General features: G+C 41.6%; 1 protein-coding gene across 1 annotated transcript in view; it reads left to right on the plus strand.

Moving 5' to 3' along the window:
- MORC1 (MORC family CW-type zinc finger 1) overlaps positions 1-17,071 on the plus strand; it is a gene marked incomplete at both ends in the record, with an annotated part of 149,745 nt that overhangs the window by 111,887 nt on the left and 20,787 nt on the right. Inside the window, 2 exons of the mRNA XM_081085997.1 lie at positions 11,932-12,001; positions 14,045-14,111. Of these exons, the coding sequence (XP_080942123.1) occupies positions 11,932-12,001; positions 14,045-14,111 (137 nt within the window). The remainder of the gene's footprint in view (positions 1-11,931; positions 12,002-14,044; positions 14,112-17,071) is intronic.

Raw genomic sequence — 17,071 nt, forward strand, 5'->3', positions numbered from 1 at the left:
TGCTGGGACCCAGGGTCTTATTATTTTCAGGTGTAACAGGCTCAGAACTATATGTTCAGCACACGGAAGAAAGTTCATCCCACGGGAATGATTTCCCATGATTTGAACATGTGAGACTGTTGTATAAGATCACAATGGCATTTTAGTCATTTCGGAGATGCATATAGCCTCAGTGCAATTGGAAATCTCAGGCTGACCTTATACTGGGCATTCTTTCCCTTTACGCCAATCTTCGTGGGCCAGCCAGCTGCAATCTGACTGTTGCTGATGAGCACTATGCCTGAATACTCAAAAGGCTTCCAGTTAAAACAGCCAGTGTGTCCGTCTCCCTCACACTGTGTCTACCTGTGCTCCTATGAGAGTATTTTTTCACGTTGTATGATCCATTCTGATTAGCAGCATGTTCTTTCTTCTGCTGTGTTAATAATGTCTGTCTTTTGAAAGGATTTTTTTTCTATGTTAGTGCATTTCATATCCTTCTCTTCCAAGTTTCAGACACACCTTGATCTGGCTTTCTGACTGACAGTTGTACAGTTTCAAGTGAAATGATAAGAATATGGTTTGCTTCTCAGATTTATGTTGACTCTGACCATAGCTGATTATTTCCACCATGTTATAATCATTCATTCCCCCAAATCATCTCATCTGTTGTGGCTTAGGGTTACAGCAGTTTCATCTGTTTTCCTAATGTCTTCCTCTTCCCATTCCCCTAATTCAGCGGTTCTCAACCTGTGGGTCGTGACCCCTTTGGGGGTTGAACGACCCTTTCACAGGGGTCGCCTAAGACCATTGGAAAACACATATATAATTACATATTGTTTTTGTGATTAATGACTATGCTTTAATTATGTTCAATTTGTAACAATGAAATTGGGGGTCACCACAACATGAGGAACTGTATTAAAGGGTCACGGTGTTATGGGTTCACTCAGCGAGATAGACCACCAACTCAGAATTTAAAGTTAAGAGCCTTTATTAAGCTGGCCAGCTGACTACAGCTACAGCACCCTGCCAAAGCAAAGGCTGAACTGCAGTGCCGACTGCAAGAGTTACATTTTATTAAATTTTGTGGTGGCCCAGAGAAAAATGTGTCTTTCAAATTCTGGGCCCCCCAATATGGAGGACAACTCTCTTTATTTATACTTTTTCCAGTCTTTTGTCTCCCAAATTTGGAATGAGACTTCCGGCCTTCTGAGAAAGAAGGCCTGCATGCTGGGAAGGGGCCATGAGACTATATCTCAAGGCCTGGCCTGATGTCAGTACCTTCCTATCTATGTGTTTTAGGAACCGACAGCACAGTGCACCCCTTCTGGCCGAAGTGCCAGATATGCAGCCCAGTACAACGGCATTAGGAAGGTTGAGAACCACTGCCCTAATTCTTGATTGACTGCCCTTCATGTTCCTTTTCTCCAGGCCTACAGTCTGTTGAAGCTATTTGTAAAAACCCACATTCTTTAATTTTTTTCTTTCCCAATGTGATAATCCTTGCTTTCTAGTCATTTTTAACTTTTGTCTCTTTGCTCTACATTTTGTATCACATTCACCATTCTCCCTTCGTTTTCCTCACCTCCAGTTGCTTCTGATCATACACTTTGTTGGTGTCACTTCCATGACATTTTTTTTTAATATTAATTTATACTTGCCCTTTTAGCCAGTGCAGGCCATTCATTTTCAAAGTCCATGTACTGAGTGTTCTAGATCAGACCTTGCAGGTGATTTGGAGCTTTGGAAGCCTTTGACTAGGATGCAGTTAAAACATCAGCCATTTTCTTGAGATTAATAAAGTTATCATAATAACCTACTGAGTGGGAGAGCATATTCACCAATTATACATCTGATAAGGGGTTAATATCCAAATTTATAAAGAACTGACACAACTCGACACCAAAATACCAAACAACCTGATTAAAAAATGGGCAAAGGACCTGAATAGACACTTTTCCAAAGAGAGCATATAGATGGCCAATAGACACATGAAAAAATGCTCAATGTCACTAATTGTCAGAGAGATGCAAATTAACCGCAATGAAATATCACTTCACACCTGTCAGAATGTCTGCCATCAATAAATCAACAAACACCAACTTTGGCAAGGATATGGAGAAAAGGAACTGTTGTGCACTGTTGGTGGGAATGCAGATTGGTGCAGCCACTATGGAAAAAAGTATGGAGTTACCTAAAAAAATTAAAAATGGAACTGCCTTATAACCCAACAATTCCACTTCTGGAAATTTATCCAAAGAAATCCAAAACACTAATTTGAAAGAATATATGCACACCTATGTTCATTGCAGTGTTATTTACAATAGCCATGATTTGGAAGCAGCCCAGGTGTCCAAGTAAATAAAAAAAGCTATGGTACATTTACACAGTGGAATGCTACTTGGCTGTTAAAAAAAAAAAGAAGGAAATCTTACCTTTTGTGACAGCATGGATCAACCTGGAGAGTATTATGCTAAGTGAAATAAGCCAGCCAGAAAAAGACAAGTGCCATATGATTTCACTTATATGTGGAATCTAATGAACAAAGTAAACTAACAAAATAGCAACACTCATAGATACATAGAAGGGACTGACAAATGTCCGAGGGGAGGAAGGTTGGGTGAAAAAAAGTGAAGGAAATAAGCAAAATAAAATAAAACAACTCATAGACACAGACAACAGTATGGTGATTACCAGAGGGAAAGGGGTGGTGGTGATAGTAGAGGGTAAAAGATGACAAATTGTGATGGAAGGAGACTTGACTTGCGGTCGTGAACACACAATACAATATACAGATGACGTGTTATAGAATGGTACACATGAAACCTATATAATTTTATTAACCAGTGTCAACCTAATAAATTAAATAAAAAATGATAAAAACCCCACCAGTAATGAAAATAATGAAGAGTTCTTTCAAAGGACATCTTAATCCTCATCAAAATGCCTCCTAGTCGGGCCTTTGGAGGTGATGTGTGTAGGGCTGTCAGCCTGCCTGGCAGCAAACTTCTTTCATTATTTTATCACAATCTTGTTAGCACAGCTACAGTTCCCTTCCCCATTTCAGGGAAACTAGTGTGACCCAGATTGATGATCTCTGGCCCTGTAAAGTTGTATTTTCTGAAATTCTCTCTTTGTGCGCACACATGTGGGTCTTAGTGGAGGCAGCCTTTACTTTTTTTAATGCAGCTCTGATGAAATTCAGGTACTGCACTTCATATGCATTTATCTAATTTAATGATTATCTGAGGAGTAAGTTCTTTTTTCATCCCCCGTTTACAGATGAGGAAAATAAACTTGCTCAGGGTCACACTGCCAGCAGTGGGCACCTTGAACCTTATCTGTTTGACTTCAGTTCTCACTTTCTTAGCCACTTTTTATTACGACCTTCCTCTTTGTTGTCCATATCCATATCCTGTCCCCCGCATTGGTTCGACCAGCCCATTCCACACAGATAGGCTGGAGTACACTTTACTCAGGGGTGAGGACTTCCAAGGTACAAATATATACTGCGTTGGTTAACAGTCAACATTTTGGCTCAGGCAGGTTTTCCAGGTTTTATAGATGGGCATTCTCCAGCCAGGATTCTTGAATTTATTTATTTTTTAATCAATCCATCATCTACTCCTTGCTCAGAATAGGCTAACTTCCCTTTAGCCCATTCCTCCTCCCCACTCCATCCACCCTAGATATGACCTATACAATGAAGTTCTTTTCTGCTCGAGGCCTGGCTTTTCTCTTTCCAGTCAGCCTAAGTCACAGGACAGTCATCAGGACCATCATCCCAGGATGATTCCTGGAAGGGAGAGTCTTCCCCTTGCCCATGGTAATCATTCTAATCATCTTTGTGGTCATAACCTACCACTGACCCCTTTTATGAGCTAGTTTCACCTGACCTCTGGCCTTCAGAAAATCCTCTTCCCATTCTCCATACTCAAAATGAATCCTGCTCTCTCTTTTAACAAATGCTGAATATGCTGAACTATTTCTGTCTTAAGCATTTCCAAACCCACAGGTAAAGTTCACACTTGTCTCAGTTAACCCCCAACAGGAAGGGAGTATAAATTCTTTCATAGCTCCTCTTACAGACGCACCAGCCTTTGTCAGGGGAATTGGTCTCTGAGGACAGGTTGCTACAGCTCTGTTTTACTGGAGCAGTGCTCTGTGGTACTGTTGTAATTAATGATTTGTCTAAGTTCCGTGAAAAACTCCGGCGCACTGCCATGTGATAAATCAGCAGTTCAGCTTTACTCCAGGCAAAATTTGGCATATGAGCTCCACATCACCCCAGTGCCCCTCCAAGTGATGCATCTGCATCAGCTGTCACTGCAGCATGCTTAATAGAAGCAGGAGAAATAAAAATGAAGCAATGGGACAAGATGACCAAGCATCCTGGCAGGCAAGCAGTCTCAAGTTATGTCATCAGATGAGATATAAGAACTGCCTCTACAGACGAGACCTCCTAGGGCAGTGGTTCTCAACCTTCTGGCCCTTTAAATTCAGTTCCTCATGTTGTGAACCCCAACCATAAAATTATTTTCATTGCTACTTCATAACTAACTTTGCTACTGTTATGAATCGTAATGTAAATATCTGATATGCAGGATGGTGTTAGGCGACCCCTGTGAAAGGGTCGTTCGACCCCCACAGGTTGAGAACCGCTGTCCTAAGGGATCTGTTCTGAAAGGCAACTGGGAAAATTAGGTTGCCAGACCACAACAGATGGTCAAGAAAACAAATGATTAATTTGAAGAAAGCTTCAAAATTGAGGAACACCAGAGGAATAAAGTGAACAGTACCATCAGTAAGTTAGAGAAGTTGGGTGGGAATAGTTTGCTGAGACTCAGGTCACAGTGGTAAAAGTACTGACTTTTTGCTATGCACATTTTTATTCATCTTGGTGGAGCACATATACCAAGTTGACATTCGAATGTCTGACTGTAATATGAAACAACATTTACCTCTTTCCTAAATATTGGTATTTGGGTGTTTTTCTCATATTTTAAAATAATATTTTTTCAGTTACTGCTCTGTCAGTGGCAAATTCAGATTGCTAAGACAGTGAGAGAATATCTCTGGTGTGGTTGTTTAAGGTTAGGTCAGACCTTCCTGTTTCATAAGCAGGACGCATAATGCCAGCCCTTATGTCATCTGTGGTCACTCAGGTCTTTTTTTTTTTTTTTTTTTTTTGGCTTGCACTTGGCCTTGAGAGCAGACTGGCAGGTAAATGTATTTCATTTCCCCAATTTAAAGACATTTTAAAAAATGATGACCAGATTACCACTGACATGTATTGTAAGAGTTTGGCGATGGAGTGTCTGGTATGTCCTGTGAAAGATGTAACCTCCAGTGTCTAACCCAAAGTGTGGCACTTTCTGGGGCTCAGGAAAGATATATGTATAAAAAATGAGTGGATGGAACCACCTTCCCATCACAGAACTGAGCTATGTTCTTTACCAATTACACCTGGTTAGCTATTTGGGCATTTTTCAAATGATTATGGCTCAAGAAAGTCATCAACCAACCTCCTCCGGGTTCCTAGGGTCATTGATAGGACCTCCTTGGTATTTTATAAAAGCAGAGGAACGAATGGAAGAGCTGATGAGTTTTCAGCATCTAGGTTTGTGGCCAAACAAATAACAACAAAAACCAAAAACAACAACTCCAAGTTCTCTGTTTTTGCATCAGTGCTAGATGACAATAAAAGTGAAAAATGGCTCAGTAAACTCAGAAGAAGATAAAAAAAAGCAAACAACCTGCCGACCTAGTCCCTAAACCAGCTACATTCACCCTAACTACACATGCTTTTTTTGATTCCTCTAAGATATTTTCAATGGGAAGCTACATTGATATTGCAATAAATGCTTTCAGATTATTGACTTCGCCTTAATTTTAAAAGCAGGCCAATTCTCAATCAGTTTTCATGGTTGGTGATGTTACCATTTCCTTTCTATGAACCGGTATGATGCTGTGGTTGTTGCTCACGGTATCAGATTTCACGAGCAGAGCCAGCCTCTTTACAAGATACAAACCAAAGTTGCCCCAAGGACTTAAGACAAATTTATTCAACAATACAACGTGAGAGATTTTGAGTGACACCAAAAATAAATAAATAAATAAAGTAAGACATAAAAGTCCCTCGCCTTAAGGAGAAGGAAAGTTGGAAAACAGTTTTACAAAACCACAAGATAGCAATATGTTAATGGAATGAGTCAGGCTCCACACACTGAGAGACCAACCCAGGTTCAAGTACAGACCTACATGCCACTTGTCAGTGGTATCAACTTTGGATCTTCTGTTTTCTTTTTGCATATAATTTTATAGTTTTGACTTTCATTTTTAGGTCTTTAATGCAATTGAGTTTTTACTTATTTTTTAACTACAGCTAATATTCAATATTGTGTTAGTTTCAGGTGTACAACATAGTGATTAGACAGTCATATACTTTATAAAGTGTCTGCCCCCCATATTTCCAGTACCCACCTGGCACTGTACATAGTTATTACAATACTAGAGGCCCGATGCACAAAATTCGTGCAAGGGGCTCGGCCCTCGCAGCCCCGACCAGCCCTCATAGTCCCTCGCAGCCCGGCTTCATCCAGAAGGTCATCCATATGGTCATCCGGAAGGATGTCTGGACGGTCGTTCTGCTATTTGGTCTAATTAGTATATTAGCTCTTTATTATATAGGATTACTTATTATATTCCCTATGAGGTACAGTCTTCTGTTTTCTTATCTATATAATGGGAATAATAAATTATTACCTACTCTCAAGGTTGTTATGTGAATGAGTGGGATGATTTGTGACAGAATGAAAATAATTTTTATGTGTTAAGAGAAATATTGTTTTAATCCCCTTCTGTAATTCTAAAGAGAACAAATTCAGCGTCCATTGGATGGGCCAGAAGATGGGGGTAAAGAATTAAAATTGAGAGAGTGAAATTGCTTGTGAAAGAAAAGGGAGAGCTAGAGAGTGACCCTGTGGGGCAGGGAGGAAGAGGGAGAGAGAAGGGAGTTATGTCTAGACAACTTAGAATTTCATTGGGAAGAGTTTTGTTTTGTTTTTTAAATCTCTACCCAAGGATATGTTCTTATTGATTTTTTAGAGAGAGAGGAAGGGAGAAAGAAAAATTGATATGAGAGAGAAACATTGATTGGTTGCCTCCCATATGTGCCCTACCAGGGATCAAACCCACAACCTCGGTAGGTATGTCCCTGACCTGGAATCAAACCCATGGCCTTTTGATGTATGGGATGATGCTCCAACAAACTGAGCTACCTGGCCAGGGCAACAAGAGCTTTGAAAGCCAAATAAAGAGTTTGTACTTGAGGTAGTGAGCCATCAGGAGCTCTAGGAAGGTTTTGAGAAAGAATATTCAATCATGGAGATTTTGTCTAAAGAATTGATTCTTCATGTTATGAAATGTGATAATGAAGCAGTAGTAGAAAGAGCAGAAACTTTTTTTTTTAATTCTATGAGTATGTTAAGAGTCAGGTACTGTCCTAGACGGTGGGGATGCAGCATGAAAAAAATGGACAATTCTCCCTGTCCTCATGGTGCTTCCCTTCTTAGTGGGACAATCAGACAATGGACAAGATAAATAAGTAAAATAGGTTGCATGGCAGGTAATGATAAGTACTAAGGAGCAAAATAAAGCAGAAGCAGCAGATAGGAAGTGCCAGCAGTAGTGGTGACGGTGAGGTTCAATTTTGTATCAAGAGGGGATGTTTGAGGAAAGACTAGAAGGAAATTAGGAGAACAAACATATAACAGCAAATCTACACTAATAAAAGAGAAAAATGGTAATTGGCGTACGGCGATACCGTTTTCATTGGCTAATCAGGGCTATATGCAAATTAACTGCCAACTAAGATTGGCAGTTAACTGCCAACAAGATGGCGGCTAATTTGCATATGTAGGCACAATGCAGGGAGGCGAAAGGGAAAGCAGGAAGAAGCCCCCTGCCACTGACAGTGATCAGAAACCCAGGGGGGAGCTAAGAGCTGGGGGGCAGGGCAAAGGCGGCCCTGGGGCCGCCTTTGCCCTGCCCCCCAGCCATGATCGGAGAATCAGGCGCCTTTGCCGCCCTGGCCAGTGATAGCAGGAAGTAGGGGTGGAGCCAGCGATGGGAGCTGGGCACGGTCGAAGCTGGCAGTCCCAGGAGCTAGGGGTCCCTTGCCTGGGCCTAAAGCGAAGCCCACAATCACGGCGCCCCCCGCTGCCACTGCTGGTCCCCGCTGCCTGGGCCGGACGCCTAGGCCAGAGGCGTTAGGCCTGGGCAGGGGCGGAGCCTGCAACCGCGGGGAGCTGGGGATCCCCTGCCCAGGCCTGACACCTCTGCTGGAGGCCTCAGGCCTGGTCAAGGGGCCGATCCGGTGATTGGTGATCGGAGGGTGATGAGGGTCAACTCCTCTGGCTGAGGCATCAGGCCTGAGTGGGGGGCGGAGCCGGGGATTGGGGGGATATGATGGTCCCCTTGCCCAGGCCTGAAGCCTGAGTCAGAGGCATCAGGCTTGGGCGGGGGGTGGAGCAAGCGATCAGAGGGAGATGGGGGTCCCCTGCCCAGGCATGATTCCTGGGCCAGAGGCCTCAGGCCTGGGCGGGGGCCAGAGCCAGTGATCGGGGGGACAGGGGGGTCCCCTGTCCAAGCCTGACACCTCTGGCGGAGGCGTCAGGTCTGGGCAAGGGGCCGATCAGGCGATCGGAGGGTGATGGGGGTCAACGCCTGAGGGCTCCCAGTATGTGAGAGGGGGCAGGCTGGGCTGAGGGACACTCTCCCCCCCCCCACACACACACCCAGTGCACGAATTTCATGCACCGGGCCCCTAGTACATTAATAACCTTTCGAGAGGAGGCTCCTTGGATGCTTGGCAAAGTGTCTAGTGAGGAGAAATGAGGGCGTGGAATGAGAACAGAGAGGCCCAGAAGCAGCTGGGCTCCGTAATGACGTACCTTTCTCGAGCCTGCGTTGCTTTTCTTCACAGAATTTACATTACCTGATATTGTATTACATATCTATCTTTTTTATTGAGTTCATATCTTTTTTCCCCCTTCACTAGAAAATAAGCTCCAAAAAGGCAGTACTTTGTCTCTTCACTGTAACAGTATCTGACCAGACTGGGGATCGATTTTATTGAATAAATTAATGACAGAAAGGGAGGAGCCTAGAACACAATGTTAACTATGGAAGAGTGAAAACAGAAAGGGTCTTTGCGTTTGACAGAAAGGCATTTACTGGTCTGGGAGCCTCCATGGGTCCTCGATGATGATAAATGCTTGGGGTAGAGGGTTGAGGCACAAAGAAATAGAAGGAAAGAAACCAGGCAAAGTAAAACCAATCAGTCCTTAAGCTTCCTTAACATCAGTTGAATCAGGTAAGGGTTACACAGCTGACTGTGGTGTGTTCTTTTGTTCTTTCCCTAACTTATTTATGATGTATTTATCCTGTTAAACAGATACTTCACAAAATTGAGGTTTGGCTATGATGCCAGTCCATTGCATCCCTTGGGGACTGACAATTCCACTCTGCTCATTGTTAATGTAATTTTAATTAAGGTATTGAAAGCCCCTTGTTCAGACTTAACTATAATCTCATTTACTGTGTGGGAGGTGTTATCTATTTCATGACTGAGTGAAATTTTAGGAAAACAATATCCCTAAACTGCAGAGGTAAGCATACAGGCTGCAGACATTCCTGTAATGGAGTAATATATATGAAAGAGCTTTATAAATAGCAAAGTACACAAATAGTATTCATGAAGACAGCTACCTGCCTGTCTCCTTGTCTCAGCTGGAAGACATTCGGACCTTCAAAGCCACAGCACATTGTCATAGAAGGGAGCATCCAGGAACTCAGAGATTTACATTGTGTCATGTAAAAGAAAATACTGTAGGCTGTGAATTATTCATCCAAAATCTTTTAAACATTCCTACGGTAAAGAATAAAGAAAACACTAGAAAGGAAAAGAAGGAACTCATTCTTGCGATAAAGATGGCAGATCTTTGTATAAGTAACATTTTTTTGGGAAAAGGGACATATCTGATCTTCATGAAATCAGCCTTCAAGAGGCAGAGCTCAAAGCAGAGGACTAAACAATGAAATGCAAAAATAATTTTATGAAACTGTGTTAATAGCACCAGCAACAGAAGTTCCTAGCTGGGAGTACTGTCATTTTTATTCATCTTAGCTGCTTCCATCTTATCTGTTTTTAATCATAAGAAAGATTTTCATTAAAGAAAATGGAACACATCCTAAGCAGGATCATCATAGATGATAACAAAGTGGTTATAACTTAAGGCATTATATAGTTCCTCTTGTAAGCTTATCTTGTGGTTGCTGCTGACCGTTGTGGGAAAGAGTTCATGTGGCTTATATACTGGTCAAAACATATTTACTTCAAAGTGAGAAACACTTAACAAAGTATATAGATTTTCCTTAAATATCAGCACATCAAAAGAAACCTTTACTTTGTAATACTTTAAGGAATAAATAAATAAAAAAAGAAACCTTTAAATTTTATGATATATCAGAAATAAACAAGATACATTTTAAGGCCATTTCGCAAAATGAACTTTTAAAAATACATGTATTTTATTTACTTCCCGGAGCATGAATTTATTTACAGTATAAGTACACAAATATTTTAAACACACAAAAGTAGCTTAGCGTCAGTTTTATTTATTTTCCTCTGCCTACAAGGGTTTCTTCCCCTGGATTTGGGTAAGCTAGAAAGCGGTGATGCTGGACAGCCTCAGTTCTGTCGCTGCTAGGCTGCATGTGTGCCCATTTCACCTGCTTTCTGACACGCATGCGTTTCCTGGGAAGGGAGAGAAGGCGGGTTGAGAGCCTCCGCCTCCCACGTTTGTTCAGCATGGTGGAGAGGCGTGAGATAGAAACACATCCACAGTGGGCGAGCTCAGAAAACCGACAGCTCCACCTTCCACCAGGCAATGGAAGGGAGCATGGTTGTGTCTTGGTGTGTGTTCAGGCGTCTTCAGATCAAGCAGCGGATGGGAGCTTTGCTTTACCTCTGCCTTTGCCATTTTTCTTTTCTACTGCCTGTTCCCCCCTTCTCACGGATTCACAAAAATACATAATGTGGGGAGCATTCTAGGTCTATTTTTCTAAAAGACATGAACTCTCTCACCCTCTCCCAAAGAAATACATTCCAAAAATGTAAGTTTGTTTTGTGTGAGCCTTGCTGAATGGGTCATGGAGGATTCCCGAAGTGATGACCTGGCTTCTATATGCCACCCCCCAGGTCTCCCACCCCCGCTGTGCCCCCCACTCCCAGCATCACACATACACATCTGCTCACTCAGGTGCCACCAACACACCTGGCCCTTGCATTTAACACATTAAGGCTTTATAGCGCCTTTTAGACAGATTTTCTTGTATTCTGTCAAAAGGTAAGGTGTGTCTTCCCTCACCATCCCCATCCCCATCTTATTCCCCATCATGCTTTGGGGCCTCAGACCCCAGGCTCCAACCTCCCCAGAGTTTTCATTGCACTGCTGTTTAGCTAATACTCTGCTTGCTCTGTACCAACGGGAGATGTGATGATCCTCTTCCAAATAGCAGAGGATCCTTTGTTGCTCCTGGTGAATCAAATACTTGGCTCATTTGTTGCAGTCATTATTACACCTATGCAAGATAATGGATTTTTGAAAATATCTGTGCAAAGATGGGTAGAATGTAAACATCCCTTTAAAGAAATGATAGAAGTAAATATGACAGTTTATAATGCACTCATCGTGGTGATGCATGCCACAATAATTTCCTACAACACGTGTGATTGTCACCCTTCATAACATACACGTAAAACTGTACTTTGGGCAATGCTGTGGTCTCTCCTTTGATGCGGGCACTGATGTTCAAGGTCGTTTTTGCACCCAATGCTACGTCCTATGTTTTTGTACAGCTTTAAATAAAGAGCTTGTTTTTCAGATTTTAGATCAAAGTGACGACAATGTTTTCTTGAAACATGAAAAAAAGGAAGTTCCCCTTATGAAAAAAGGTAAAAAATAGAATTCAGTTTATATATATGAGCTATAATGTTTGTTTTCAATATGACTGTGTGACACAACTTCTGTGGGACATAGGTCACAACTTTGGTAGCAGTTTGGATGTAAAAAAATTAAGCTTGTCATTTCAGAAGCGGGAGGAGGGAAGAGTAAACAGCCACCAACTGCATGTGTTTTGAAGGGGCAGAAAGATACCTCCTGTCTGAGAATCGAGCCCCCAGCACTACTGCCACACTGACTGAAACATCCAACACTAGACTTACGTTACCCTTCTCATTGAATTCTGTTTCATAATTTGCTGAGGATTGATGTCAGGTCTATAATTTTCAGAATCTGTTTTGAAAATTATAATGGCATTCCCCTATTTTCAATCATTTAATCCTTTTCCTGCTTATCATGGTTCCTCTGAGATCAGCAAGAGTGATCACATTTATTAGTTCCTTCATGTCTTTGGGGTCTAATTTGTCTCAGGTGAGAGACGTGAACTTACTTTTAAACATAAAGTTGCCATCTTATGTTATTCAATTTAAAGACAAATTCCCTGGGGAGAGAAGCTGGGAACAAGCTGGACTCAGGAAATTTTATTTTCTTAGTCTCCATTAATTCTTTTACTATGTATTCTCTCTTTTACTTTAATATTATACCATTAGACCTAAGCAGTAAGTACATTATTTTCATTGTCATCTTATTATTGTCTCATTAGCAAGTCTCAGCTCATTTTGGCTTCACTATTCACAATCATTTTTGTGTTGACCCATGCCATCATTTTGTGTCCGCATTTGGTTGTAAGCTCTCCCTTCATACTTTGTCGCTTAGGTAACCTAATCACCCATTCATTCCCATCTTCATATTTGAACTCATTAGTGAGGTCCCTAAGAAACACACTTTTTCTTTTCCATCTTAATTAGGATAATTTGATATTTACAATCAGGATTTGTTTTGTAAGGAACTCTAAATTTTAAAGCCAATCTTTTACAGAAGTTTTAAACTATTAAGAGACCTTCAAGTATGTGCCTGTTGGGTTTCCCAATTGTAACAGAAAAATTGTTAATACAATTTTGACCCTAAAATTAATATTTAATTTCCAACAATCACCCTGGATTTAGAAGAAACAAATTGTGAAATATTTTCAAGTGACTGTAATTATGGATTAGTTGGCTGTTGGATTAAAAAACTTCACTTTGCATGCAAGTTGGTGAGCAAAATCAATAGCACCTTCAGTGTGCTTGGACAACCTCTATCCTCTCACGTTTCCTTAAGGGAGTCAGCAGAGCCTCAGCCATTTACCCACCATCTAAACTTTCCTTGTTCTGTCCTGTTCCTCATGGCCTTTGATGATCCTAAACTTCTTGCTAAGGGTTTATTTGATAACTAGCTATTTGGACAGATATCACAAAGAATTCTAGAGATAGGTGGAAGGACACGTTGATTTATTTCTTGTACTGTCCCCCAAAACTCTTAACACCAATCCAAGGGGGTTGAAGCATTTCTACTTCTCTGTGGACTGTAAACAAGTCACTGACTTCTCTGAACCTGCAGTTCTGAGGTTCTCTGAGTGAGATGGCTGATTAGGTAACTCTAGGTCTCTTCCTGCTTTAAAGTTGCACTCTCTATCGAGACACATTTCTGATTGGGATCTGTCAGGACATCTTTGAATCTGAACCCAAAATGGAACAGAGAAGGATGCTAAGGGAAGACAGGTGGTTGTCACGGCAGAGGTTAGTGAGAACAGGGAATCTGAACAGCCCCAGTTAAGTTACCCCAAGCACAGCAATAGCAGACAGTGAGCATCACTACAAAGAAATCATGAAAAAACAAGTTAGAGAGGCCCTTGGGTATTACATATACTATATACACTTTGTTAAAAAGGTTATTATGTACTGCCTTGAGGACATACTGGTGCAGTTTTACAAAAGGTAGTTTGAATACAAAGCCAAATTGCATACAGGTAGTTAATGAACTGATAGTACTTCTTTCAGTTTATTATGTGGTCATCAAAAAGTGACTGACTTCATTTTGTTTATGTCCTTTTGAAGAAAAACAGGAGCTGTGCAGTGACATTGCAGAAATAACAAGAAACTCTTCATTACCTAGCTGGAAAAGGTGAGTGTACCGCAATTATATAAATCCGAGTGAGTGAAATTACACTATTGAGAAGTGATTATCAATGTTTCAACAAAAAAAGAGAGAAAATAATAGTAACAAGAAAAGCAATTAGGATTGGAACCAAATTTTACAAAGGAGACAAGAAAGAATAGAATGCACTAAATTTCTTACTTTTCTTCCAAACCTTTTCATTTTCTTTTGTGAGGACTGGGAATAATAAAATGAAACAGGCTTACCTTCCTACTCACAGCAGGCAACTAATTCAAATTACGGTAATGTGGTCCAAGAATGGAAAATGTTGCATATATAAGGTATAACTATGAAATCATGAACCCATACTTTGTGTGGCTTATTATCTAATTGTCATGCATGTATGCAATTATAATCATTGCATGCTAGAGTCTTCTTGACATGAGACTTCTCAAGTAAAATATTTTGGATACCTAATAGAATGAAGAGAATGTTTTCCAGGAAGAAAACTCTTATCCTCACTCTACTACAAACCTATTGAAGCTGCTTTTCAGACATTCAGACCGGGTGTCTCTCAATCCACCTCTCCTACCCCCACCTGCTGTTTTTGCATAGGAGCTCCTTGAATAAAGTGCAAGAAAAGACAGAGGAGCTTTTATGTTCCACACTTACTAAACAGTAGTCGCTCTAACACTCACATCCCATCATTCACTCTTCTACTCAAAAGCCTTTCACAGTCCTGTCACTGTGAAGATAAATGATCAAGTCCTGAGCCTGACACAGGTACCCTTCATTCCTGGCCCTCTCTCTTTAGCCCTCACTTTGTTTCCCAGGTTTCTGAATTGCTTATAGTTCTGTTTTATCACATACCTCCATTTTTTTGTCCACATTACTTCCTTTGTTTGAATGTCCTCTGAAACATGTACACCAGTCAAATTTCATTCAACTCTCAGTTTGAGTGTTCTCTCCTTTGGGGTCCGCTGACCACAAAGGTATTCACAGAGCCTCTTGCAATGATCATATTACATCATTCAGTTTCAATAATTATTTATTCCTAGAGGCCTAGTGCCCAACATTCATGCACTGGGGGCAAGGGGAGGGTTCCTCAGTCTGGCCTGCATCCTCTCACAGTCCGGGATCCCTGGGGGGCGGGAAGCAGGCCTAAGTCAGCAGGCGGACATCCCCCGAGGGGTCCTTAGCATTGCTGTGGAAGAGGGAAAGGCTCCTGCCACCTTTGCTGCTCTTGCCAGCCGTGAGCCCAGCTTTTGGCTGAGCGGTGCTCCCCCTGTGGGAGAGCAGACCACTAGGGGGCAGCTCCTGCATCAAGCGTCTGCCCCCTGTGTGTCATAGCGACCAGTCATTCTGCTGTTTGGTTGATTTGCATATTAGCCTTTTATTATATAGGATGGTCTGACCCACAGTGGTGAGCAGTGCTTCCCGGTCAAGTGGAATTGTCTGTCTGAATGTCAGTCTTCCATTGCATATGGCCTTTATTAAGGACGGGCCATGTGTTTTCTTCTGCATAACTCCAAGCCTCTGAGAGGCATTCCCTGATGACTCCATCTAAAATAGGCCACCCCACTTCTGACAAGGCACACTGTCAAACCATATCATCCTGTTCTATTTTTTCTAGAGCACTGATTACTATTTTTTTTCGTTTGTTTGTTTTATTGCTTAAAGTATTACAAATGGTATTACATATGTGTCCTTTTTTTTCCTCTGCCCTTGACAATCCCCTGGCCTCCCCTACTGATTACTATTTTTAAATATCTATCTCATTGTTTCTGTCTCTTTTAATGTTTTACATTCTAACTTGCTTATTTTCTATATATTTTTCACTCAACACTAACTCACTGCAGGAGAACAGAGGCTGTCTTGTTCACCTGTGTGTCCTTAGAGTCCTGAATAGCTCCTGACTGAAAGTGGGCACTCTGTAATATTTGTTGAGTGATGAAATGATGTTATTCCCCCCACACCCAGTGTTGTGAGGCCATTTTATGGATAATGCTTTAACCTAGAGTTTTATTAAGATTTAAGTTAAAATTTAAAATCCATCCAAAAACTAAAATACATTGTGTGTGTGTATATGTGTGTGTGTGTGTGTGTGTGTGTGTGTGTGTGTTGTTTCATAACAGGAGGCATTGAGACAGATTCTTTGTATTTCTTGTTTAATCCTCAGCACAGCTCTGTGAGGCAGGGACTGTTGTTATTTGGCCAAAGAAGGAACAAAAGCTCAGAGAGGAATCCCTGTGCTCTAGGGTAGTGCATTTTACCCTCCACCCCTACCACCAGCATAAATCTGCAGCATGCCAAAAATGATAAAAAAAAAATAAAAAAATTGAAGGATTTCTCTTTAGTAAAATTTCAGCATAAAGGAAGTTATGGTTAATGGGCATTCAGACATTGTACAAGTGTTTTTAACAGACAATTAAGCATTATAATGTTCTTCATCTTAAATGAAATATGGCTGAAGTTAATATATTTAATGCCAAAGAAAGGTTGACAATAGAAGACCGCTCAACCAGTCACTGTGAGGTGCACTGACCACCTCTTGGTCCCTTCCCCCAGTCAGCAGGCTCTGATTGCCCAATGGTGAACAGGGAACTGGGGTGAGTGGCAGGGGATGCAGGTGGCACCAGGCCAAGGCCCCCACAGAGGGCAACCCACAGTGGGGGCGGGGCCAGCAAGCAGGCAGGAAGGCCGACTTCTCGATCCCTTCCCCTGGCCATCAGGCTCCAATTGCCCAATGGCAAATGGGGAACCAAGGGGGGGGGGTGGGCGCCAGCTGCATGCAGCCAGGGAAGATGACCCTGATCACAGGCCAGGCCTAGGGACCATACCCATATATGTATTTCGTGTGCCAGGCCTCTAGTGAAAATATAAAGATATAGAACTCTTTTTAATTTATGTCATCTCAATTGTGAAAGTGATCACAGTAATCCATTAATTGACAGACACAACCCTGCATGATTTGTTCCACACCTGCC

This window comes from Myotis nattereri, assembly GCF_964212035.1.
Source record: "Myotis nattereri genome assembly, chromosome: 3".
NCBI lineage: Eukaryota > Metazoa > Chordata > Mammalia > Chiroptera > Vespertilionidae > Myotis > Myotis nattereri.